The sequence below is a fragment of the Panicum virgatum genome, chromosome 3K (assembly GCF_016808335.1).
Source record: "Panicum virgatum strain AP13 chromosome 3K, P.virgatum_v5, whole genome shotgun sequence".
Lineage (NCBI taxonomy): Eukaryota > Viridiplantae > Streptophyta > Magnoliopsida > Poales > Poaceae > Panicum > Panicum virgatum.
This window is the reverse complement of record NC_053138.1, coordinates 8,168,620-8,179,037: the sequence shown is the minus strand read 5'-3', so window position 1 is coordinate 8,179,037 and position 10,418 is coordinate 8,168,620. Positions and strand designations below refer to the sequence as shown.

General features: G+C 48.2%; 1 protein-coding gene across 1 annotated transcript; it reads left to right on the top strand.

Moving 5' to 3' along the window:
* Nucleotides 1–8,794: 8,794 nt before the first annotated feature.
* LOC120701189 (putative WUSCHEL-related homeobox 2) lies at nt 8,795–10,418 on the top strand. The gene is made up of 2 exons (XM_039985328.1): nt 8,795–9,591; nt 9,721–10,418. The coding sequence occupies exons 1-2, from the start codon at nt 9,061–9,063 to the stop codon at nt 9,973–9,975; spliced, it is 786 nt and encodes a 261-aa protein (XP_039841262.1). The 5' UTR covers nt 8,795–9,060; the 3' UTR covers nt 9,976–10,418.

Here is a 10,418-nt window from a genome sequence, read left to right as displayed (position 1 = left end):
GGCCGGATCTGCGCGCGGCCGCCGCCGCGCGCTCGGCCCGCCGGCCCCATCCGCCGCCTACTCGAGCCGGCCGACCACGGCCCCACCCTCCCGCCGGCCTCCGCCGGTGCCCTTCTCCACCCTGGCCGCCGCCGCCGCAGGCTCCCTCCTCCCCCTGGCCGGCGCCGGCACCCTCCTCTTCTCTTGGCCGGCGACAGAGAGACGGGAGAGAGATGGGGCAGAGAGACGGAGAGAGACGCCACCATCAAGCGGAGCGGAGCGGAGCGGACTCGTCCGCCAGATTTCGGCGGACGGAGCCAACCCCCATCTTCACCGAATATTCCCTTCTTGGGTCCGCTCCATCCCTGCTGTCTCCATCCAAACACTCCAAAAAAGGGTCCGACCCATCCAGGTTGGACCCCTTCTCTCAACCAAACACACGGTAATAGGAGTATCACCCCTCCATGTAAAATGCCATATAATAGCTCCTAATACCATAGTGTTTTACTTTTCCTTTTTTGAAAAAAGGAACGGGAACCATCAGTTAAGCTAGGGCCCTGTTTAGTTGTGCGTTGTAAAGTTTTTAAAAAGACATCTTTTTATGTTTGAAGTACTAAATATAAATTAATCACAAAATAAATTACAGAACTCGTCTGTAAATCACGAGACGAATATAATGAGCCTAATTAATCCGTCATTAGAGGTTATTTACTGTAGCATTACTGCAGCAATTTAGCGTCTGATTACGGCATAATTAGGTTCATTAGATTCGTCTCGCGATTTACAAGCAGCAGTCGCAATGCGTTTTTTATTTCGTCTAGATTTAAGTCTCCATACAGGTGCCGGAAATTCTTTTTGGAATTTTAATTTTTGCAACTAAACGGGGCCTAGATCCATATGCATATACGCATCACATTTTGCCCATATATACTTGATTTTTTCCAGCAAGCAGTAGTGCCCACCTAGGTACGATTGGCCATATATTCTTACACACATTTACTCATCTCGGATGTGTATTGATTTTGCGTCGTCCTGGCCTGCAATCAACTGCTGTGTTTGCAAGTACACACAGCTTTCTACCTGTAGGGTGTGTAGAGGGCTAGGGGCGCACACAAGGCAGGATCAGGATTGGCTCGTCGATCATTAAGCTAGATTCACGTAGCTTATAGCTTATTAATTCTTCCAAAGTTTAAGTACGCACGAATGAATGGCTAGCTAAACACGCGGCCGGGCAGCGTTTAATAATTGCAGTGGCCTATGCATTGCATTATATCCTGATGAGTACTCTCGCATCCTATCATCCTAAACCGCGTGTGATCGGACGATCGATCGATTGATCCTTGATTGTTTGCCACATTTCCCGGCGGTGTGCTGCTACGGCGTCCTACACCCTACACTGTGGCTGTGGTCACACTGTACGTGTTGTGCATATATGTAGGGAGTGAATGCAAATGAAGAGCTTCTGGGGCTAATAGAAGGGCAGCGTAAATCTTGTGCCATTGTTGGTACCACACACATGTCGGCATGTACATATACATCAAGCCATGGTGGGGATCAACAAAGTATATGTTTATATATATATAGGGAAATTGGTGTTTTTACCCGGCCCCAACGCTGATTTTACTCCCACTTTTCGCAACTTTTAGAGGCGGGTGATGGTATCATCCGCCCCTACAAATCAATTTCTGAGTTAATACAAAACAATAGCATATCTCATAAGTCACAAGTGACTGTGTATGTAGTGTGGTGGTAAGGAAGGTACGCGCGAAGCTTGAGGTAGGCGGTCCGAATCCCAGGTAATGCAAGTGTGTATATTTCGCCAAAAAATCGTAGCTTGACACTACAGGGCTAGTGGTGGTGGCTGGTTGGCTAGGATATTTTTTTTATTATTTGCAGTTTTCAAAATTTTTGGATCTTTTTTATTTTCTAGACATGGATTTATAGGGGCGGGCCATGACATGTCCCGCCGTCCCTAGAAATCAATTTTTAGAGGCGGGTCACATAACGAGCTACCCATAAAAATCATTTTGTAGGGGCGGGTCACGCAATGAGCTACTCATAAAAATCAATTTTGCGATACCTCTAATTATTGGTCAAAGTTTGCGATACCTCTCTGAGCCAGTGAGCCACTTACAGCCACCACTGAACGGGCTCTCTGAAAGATCAGTTGCAGAGGTGCAGAGAAGACACGACATGCTAAATAAATCGCCATTAGGAACCATTCATGGCATTCGCGGGCAGCATTGCATTGAAAATCAGACAGACATTTTCTAAAGAGGAATGTACAGTACTAAGACGTCCATAATAACTTACCAAAGACAGATAGGTACTCTTGATGCATTATGCATTGCGATTGGGAGTAGTCCCTGATGATGCACCATCACCTGGCTTACCTCAAGAGGTATCGATCTAATATAATCCTTGTACCTAGTTGAATAATCACCATCTGCGATTCAGTTCATGTTGCAACAACTATTTAACCATACTGAAATTACCTTCGTAATTGATGGAGTCCTATAGTATCTCTGGACCAACATGACATAGAATTATTAGTTCAACTATCAAATCCGTGCTGTATAGCGAACGGAGGCCTGACCGAGTGGTGAGTTGCTCTCAGTAGCACCCCTTGCCTGCCGGTGGACTTTCCGGTCGTGCAGTGCGGTCGTTTAGGGGCAAAAAAAAAACCCCCTCGCTGTGTGCTCGCCGCAAGCAGGCTTGTCCCTCTCGGTCATGTGCCAGAGTTTAGGGGGGTTTTCGCGGCCGGGAGAAGCCGTGTTGCTTCCTCTTAATGAAAAAAGGTGGGATCCGTTCACCCCTCCGGTCGTGTTTTTTTAAATTCCTGCTGTATATATTTAAACCTAGCTAGCTATATATACAAAAGAGCAAGCACTTCCCTCAAAAAAAAAAAGCAAGCACTGCATACTGTATCCTAGTGTATAGCTGCTTAGCTTGTACTGACGCGTGATGACGATCGTAGATGAGGATAGATTGAGGAGTACCACGAGTGACCAAATAACTTTGCACATACGTACCACCGCTCGCGTTGAAGCAGGAAATGAAGAACGACACAGCGTAAATTTTCATAAAAAGAACGGCACAGCGTACGCGTACGTGTAGCCTAGCCATAAATACAGCAAGAAAACTGACGATCCAACTGCTGTGTTTCCTCTCACTTGCATTCAGAAACATCAACACGCACACACAGTTTGAACGCGCGCGCGACACACACACACACGATGGATCATCATCGCAACGGTCGATGCATGCATAGACGAGCGCGGCCGGTACAATATTCTTGGATGTGGTGTTAAATCCTAGTGTTAATCCGTCAGGGATTAATTAGGAGATCCATCGCACAACAGTACACATTATTCACTCTTGTTTACTATACAGTAGTAGCTGGCTAGCTGGCTCTGCTAGCTCTGTGTTCTTGCGTGGGCAGAGACGACACAGGGAGAAGACCCGCGAGCCACCTATGAACAGTACAACTGGACTGGATAGAAGAGTTATGGAATGTGACCGTACGTACGTGTGTAGCTAGGCATTCAGTATGAGATGTTGCAGCAGGGGTAGCTCACTAGGCTTTGCAGAGCTCATTAACGGCGGCCGTGTTTGGTTGAAGTGAAAAAAATTTCGTGAAAAGAAGAATCCTTTATGCATAGAGTATTAAATGAAATTAATTTCAAAAATTTTTATTTGTAGGTGTAAATTCGTGAGCCGAATCTAATGAGCCTAATTAATCCTTGATTAGATACAATAATGCTACAGTAATCATACACTAATCATCCTCCGATCATGCGGTCAAAAGTCTCATTGGCGACATTACTGCTACAGTACTATAGTTGGGGAGGTGCTCTTCTAATTAGACTTCATTTAATACCTCTAATTAGCAGTCAAAGTTGTAAAAAAATTTTGCGAATTTTTTTTTGCCCCCATCCAAATACGGAGGGAGATCAAACTAGTACTGGTCTTGTTTGGTTATCTTCTAGAGTTTCTAGAACACACAAGCTGAGAAAGGAATCTTGCATGCATGGAGTATTAAATGAAATCTATTTGCAAAACTTCTTCATGGATGGGTGTAACTTTTTGCGATTTATCTAATGACGGTAATTAGTCAATGATTTGCTACAGTGATACTACAATAACCATTCTCAAATCACGCGGTCAAAGGCCTCATTAGATTCATCAGGGTTCCTAGCGCAGGGGTTCTGAAGTTGGTTTTATAAACTGTCTGTGTTTGACATGACGAGATCTAAAACTTCGTAGTTAATAATCTTTTCATTTAAGGTCATTTTATGGTCCAAAAAATTATTATATGTTCTCTAATAGTTAAAACTATATAGTATGTCATATAACTCGAGTCATACTTTGAGATTTCCACAATCTTAACCTTTATATATACTAAAATACACTTGATATTTTTTTGTTTCTATATTCACAATATCCATAGTGTAGAAGTTTCACATTTTTTTGATTTGTTTTTGCTATATGTAAACAACTAAATGAATTTTTAGGTAAAATAGAAAAATACTTTTAGGGGCGGGTGATGGTGTCATCTACCCCTACTAATCAATTTCTGAATTAATATAAAACAATAGCATATCTCATAAATTTACAAGTGACTGTGTATGTGGTGTGGTGGTAAGGAAGGTACGCGCGAAGCTTGAGGTAGGCGGTCCGAATCCCAAGTAATACAAGTGTGTATATTTCATCAAAAAAATCGTACCTTGACAGTACGGGGCTAGTGGTAGTGACTGGTTGGCTAGGATATTTTTTTTCTTTTTCCTTTTGCTGTTTTCAATTTTTTTGAACCTTTTCTATATTCTAGACATGAATTTGTAGGAGTAAGCCATGGCATGTCCCGCCGCCCCTAGAAATTGATTTTTAGGGGCGGGTCACGCAATGAGCTACCCATAAAATGCATTTTTAGGGGTGGACGTGTTACCTGCCTCTAGAAATAGTATTTTTAACTGCGAGAACTAGAGGCGGGTATCACACCCGCCCCTAAAAATATGTTTTTACTCGTCCCTAATTTTTTTTTTGCAGTAGTGAGTACTACAACTAGGGTAGGATTAGTAAGGGTGTGTTGGTGAAAAAGTTTGAGTTTTGGTAATGTAGCACATTTGTCGGTGTCCTGACCCGGTGGTCCGGCACCAACTAGTGATGATGCTACGTGTTCATCGTCCCAGATGGTTGATGCAGGAGGCAACACAGTCACGCACAAGCTTATCCTGGTTCCGGCCGCGGGGCCGTACGTCCAGCAAAGGGGTGTGCGAGAGCACTGTACTGTCTGGCACCGGGGGTGTCTGTAGTAGGGGGTAGAAGCGAGGTGAGAGAGGGAGGGAAGCTCCCAGATCTCTGCTAGAGGAGGAGTTAATTGAGGCGAGTGCCAATATCAGGGCTCAGAGGAGCGTATGTGCTCTGTGAGTGCTGCTTAGTGTTGTGTTCTGCCAGATCCTGAAGATAGAGCTCGCCTCCCCCCTTTTATAGACACAAGGAGGGGCGGTGTACATGCACAGGAGATCGCGGAAGTCGTCGTCTTCTCCCCGAATCGCGGGGGTGCAGTGGTCGAGTACTGTAGAAAGTATACTGCGAGGTATGGCGCCTGGCGTGGCAGTCATCCTGGGCGTCGTCCTTGGCCTTGCGGAGATCGCGCTGGCGTTCTTGTAGCTCCAGCGGGCAGCGTGGTGGTTGCTGTAGGGGGTACCGTCCTCCAGGCGTGGTGTGGCGACGTTCCGAGGGTCCTGCATGCCAGAGTCTTGTCCTGGTCAAAGTCCGAGCCGCTTCCGAGGGTCGTGTCCATGCCGTTCAAGGGTTCTGCGGAGGCGGAATTATGAAGGAGGTATGGGGAGTTGGCAGCACAGTGGCTGGAGCAGCGCCGAGCATGTCTTGCACTACGTCGCAGGTTCCCACAGTGTCGCCATAGCGTCCGGAATGGCGGAGCAGTGACCGGAGTTGGCGGACGGGACTCCGGTCACAGCCACTGTGGGGAATGGCGGCCTGACGTCGTCTGACCCGGGCGCTTTGGAGGAGTGGTTGGCATTTAATGCCTTCGTACGGCGGGCGGGTGAGCGGAAGGGCCGTTTGTCCTTCCTGTCGAGGGGTGGCCTCGAACGAGGCGGAGTCGATCCGCTCTCTCGAGGGTAGGCTCGCTACCCTCGAGCGAGGCGGAGATGCGGGGCGCGGTCGAGGGTCTCGGCGGGGAGCCCTCGAGCGAGGCGGAGACCGCCCCACGGGTTCGAGGGGGCTTGGATGGGCCGCACTGTGTACGTGAGCCGCGTATTGGTCTTCTTTGAGTCCTTTTCCTTTCTTCTGAATTGGAAGGAGGCTGTAGACCTTCGTGGACCCGGTTGCCTGACATGTGTTTGCGTTTTTAGGGCGAGTTTAGTCCCCTGGTTAGGGTGCCCCTAATCATGGTATCCGACAACATTTTATTGTTACTTGACAAATAATATTCAATTATGAACTAATTAGACTTAAAAGATTCATCTTGTGCTAATCAGTTAGACTGCGTAATTAGTTATTTTTTCAACTCCATTTAATGCTCCATGCATGTGTCAAAAAATTCGATATGACGGATACTGTAGAAATTTTTTTGAGAACTAAACAGGCCCTAAGCAAACATAAATGATGTACATCCCCACTATGTCTAAATGTAAAGGGCTTAGTAGAAGTATAGGAGGGAGTAGACAACTAGGTATAGGTAGGCATGCAGGAAATACAAAAAAGATAGAAGTAGTTACTCACTGAAATCTGTTGATCTCTACAGTTCCCTACTAGTACATTGGTAGGCATGGATCGAGTCCAGAAGTAGAGGCGCCCTAGGCCCAAAAGCGCCATTTAGTCAGCCTTGCAACTTTGCAAGGACACACAGAGTGGGGAAAGAGACAGAGAGAGGAGCACGCATCACGAGATTCACGACGCAGTGCAAGTGTATGCAGATGCAGGACCGGGGCCATCATCACCTCATAATTCCCAGTTCCCCACTGCAGCACAAGCTCTCTCCTCTCTGGCCACTACTCAATCCGAAATCCTAGACAGATTTCCACAATCCGACGTGTAATTCCATCCTTAAATGCACGCATGCACGACCCTGATTTCTCTCTCTTGCTTCGTCGTCTCTCTCTCTCTGAGCCAGTGAGCCACGACGTGCTAAATAAATCGCCATTAGGAACCATTCATGGCATTCGCAGGCAGTATTGGAAATCAGACAGACATTTTCTAAAGAGGAATGTACAGTACTAGGACGTCCATAATAACATACCAAAGACAAATAGGTACTCTCGATGCATTCTGCATTGCAATTGGGAGTAGTCCCTGATGACGCACCAACACCATCACCTGGCTTACTTTGAGGTATCGATCTAATATAATCCTCATACCTGAATAATCACCATCTGTGATTCAGTTCATGTTGCAACAACTATTTAACCATACTGAAGTTACCTTCGTAATTGATGGAGTCCTAGTATCTCTTGACCAGCACTGCATACTGTATCCTAGTGTGTTGCTGCTTAGCTTGTACTGACGCGTGATGACGATTGTAGATGAGGATTGAGGAGTACCACGAGCAGGGTAAAACCGGTCCGGCCCGGTTTTGGTTTGGGCCGGTACCAAACCGGCCTAAATTCAAAATTTAAATTTAAATTTAAAAAAATGAAAAATTCCCAAAATATTCCTAAAAATACTCCAAGGTGCGAAGAATCTAATGGTGTCAAATTTTCTCAAAAATTCATCCATTTAATATAGTTTGCGGGCATACGAAGTTAAATCAAAAAAGAAAAAGAAAAAATGGGCCGGCCCATTAAGGCCCACCGCATATGGCGACTGGTAAACCAGTCAAATCAGCCGGTAAACCAGTCAAACCGGCCGGTAAACCAGTTAAACCAGGAAACCACTTTTAAACCGTCGGATTTTTTGTTTAAAACACCGGTAACCGGTCAGACCGGACCGGTAAACCGGTCAAACCGGTTACACATGTGCTTTTAAATTTGGATTTGAATTTAACCGGTTTCCATCGGTTTTCGATCAAACCGGTCCGGTAAACCGCTACCGGAGGGCGGCAATTTGACCGGACCGGTCGGTTTTGTAAACCCTGACCACGGGTGACCAAATAACTTTGCACATACGTACCACCACTCGCGTAACGCGTTGAAGCAGGAAATCAAGAACGACACAGCGTACGCGTACGTGTAGCCTAGCCATAAATACAAGCAAGAAAACTGACGATCCAATGCTGTGTGTTTCCTCTCACTTGCATTCAGAGAGACATCAACACGCACACACAGTTTGAACGCACGCACACACTCGATGGAGCATCATCGCAACGGTCGATGCATGCATAGATGATCGCCGGCCGGTACAATATCTCTTGGATGTGGCGTTAAATCCTAGTGTTAATCCGTCAGGATTAATTAGGGGATCCATCGCACAACAGTGCACATTATGCACTCTTGATTACTATACAGTAGTAGCTGCCTAGCTGGCTGCTAGCTCTGTGTTCTGTGTCTGCGTGGGCAGAGACGACAGAGGGAGAAGACCCGCGAGCTACCTATGAACAGTACCACAGCACGCAGGCCTCCGCTTTGCTGTGCATATGTCATCGCCCATGGCCACTCTCTCTCTCTCTCTCGCTCACACACACACAATAAACAGCCACTGCTAGTACTGTTCTCTCTCTCTCTCATGTCTGAACTCGAAGGCGGTGGTGGTGTGTGCATGCATGTGTAGTATTGTATGCATAGTGTCGGCATCCATTAATACTGCAGACAGGAAGAGGAAGCAATGGCCCTCCATTATATACTGCTTCGTTCGTTTCATCCTCTTCCTCAGTCCTCAAGCTGCCGCAGCTACCAAACAAACTCTCTCCCAACCGCCGATCTGCTTCTTCTCCTCCCTCCTATAGTACCCCTTTTGTCTCTCCACGCCCAGCCAACAACCAACCAACCACGAGCTTATTATCAGCAACAAGCCAAACTGATCGATCACACCGGCGGCCAATAGTCAAAGCCACAGCAAGATTCCTAGTATAGTAGCTAGAGAGCGAATAAGTATAGTAGTTGGCTAGAGGTAGACGACGACATGCCGCCGTCGCAGCAGGACCTGCCGGTGGTGGCGGGGCCGACGCGGTGGTGCCCGACGTCGGAGCAGCTGATGATCCTGGAGGAGATGTACCGGGGCGGCCTGCGCACGCCCAGCGCGTCGCAGATCCAGCAGATCACGGCGCACCTCGCCTGCTACGGCCGCATCGAGGGCAAGAACGTCTTCTACTGGTTCCAGAACCACAAGGCCCGGGACCGCCAGAAGCTCCGCCGCAGGCTCTGCATGAGCCACCACCTCCTCTCCTGCGCGCAGTACTACGCGGCGGCGCACCACGGCCACGGCTTCCTCGCCGCGCCGCCGCCCGCGCCCTACGTCTTCGACCAGGCCGACGCCGGCCAGCTGCTCTCCCCGACGTCGCCCACCCCAGCCGCTGCCGCTGCTGCTGCGGCGGCGGCGGCGGCTGCCTACGGTTACTACTACCCCGCCACGGCGGCCTTCGCTGCTGCTCCAGCGAGAAGATGTGCCGGCGCCGCCACTCCCCCGTTGCCCACCCAACTATTCCACTATCAGGTACGAGTACTACTATCCTGCTACTATCCGGTGACAGCTCAGGTAGTCAGTTGGCTGGAGTTCAAATAAAGCTTGGATCTTCACCTGACCCGTCCATGCAACGACGACGATGTCTTTTACAACGTACAGGCCGCCGGAGGCGGAGGTACCGCGCCGGTGGAGGCGCTCGGGCGGCCGGAGTACTCGTTGGGGAAGCTGGACAACTTCGGCGTGGCGCCTGACGACGTGGTGGTGAGCTCCGCAGCCCCCGTCGACATGGGGCCGCCGGGGTTCGAGGTGGCGCCGGCGCCGGCGGCCTTCTGCCGCCCGCTCAAGACGCTGGACCTCTTCCCCGGCGGGCTCAAGGAAGAGCAGCACGACGTACGTGGCCTGATCAAGCATTAGTTGCGGCGATCAAGCAGAGCTAGCTAGCGACGACCTTACTCGACATAATTAATCTGTCATGTCATGCAGTAGTACACTGACATGATCTTCTTAATTAGCCAATAGCCATCTCTATCTATCTAGTATCTCCTTAGTCCTTTTAGCTACATATGTCGCCGTCGTCGTCTCTCTTCTTGTTATTTCTTATTATGTGTTTGATTAGAGATAGGATGTACTTAGAGATTAGTGCACGTCAACTGGACTGGATAGTAGCCGCTAGAGTAGAAGAGGCCGGGAGATGACGTGCATTGATTGCTTAGTGAGTTATGGAATGTGACCGTACGTACGTGTGTAGCTAGGCATTCAGTATGAGATGCTGCAGCAGGGGTAGCTCACTAGGCTTTGCAGAGCTCATTAACTGGTCGGGATGGAGATCAAACTAGTGTAATGATGAAATGGAATGT

What these genes read in the sequence shown, in the direction of transcription:
- LOC120701189 (XM_039985328.1), top strand. Translation starts at nt 9,061, where the DNA reads ATGCCGCCGTCGCAGCAGGACCTGCCGGTGGTGGCGGGGCCGACGCGG. An exon ending in CCCAACTATTCCACTATCAG is followed by an intron (nt 9,592 to 9,720) that starts GTACGAGTACTA and finishes TACAACGTACAG; the next exon opens with GCCGCCGGAGGCGGAGGTAC.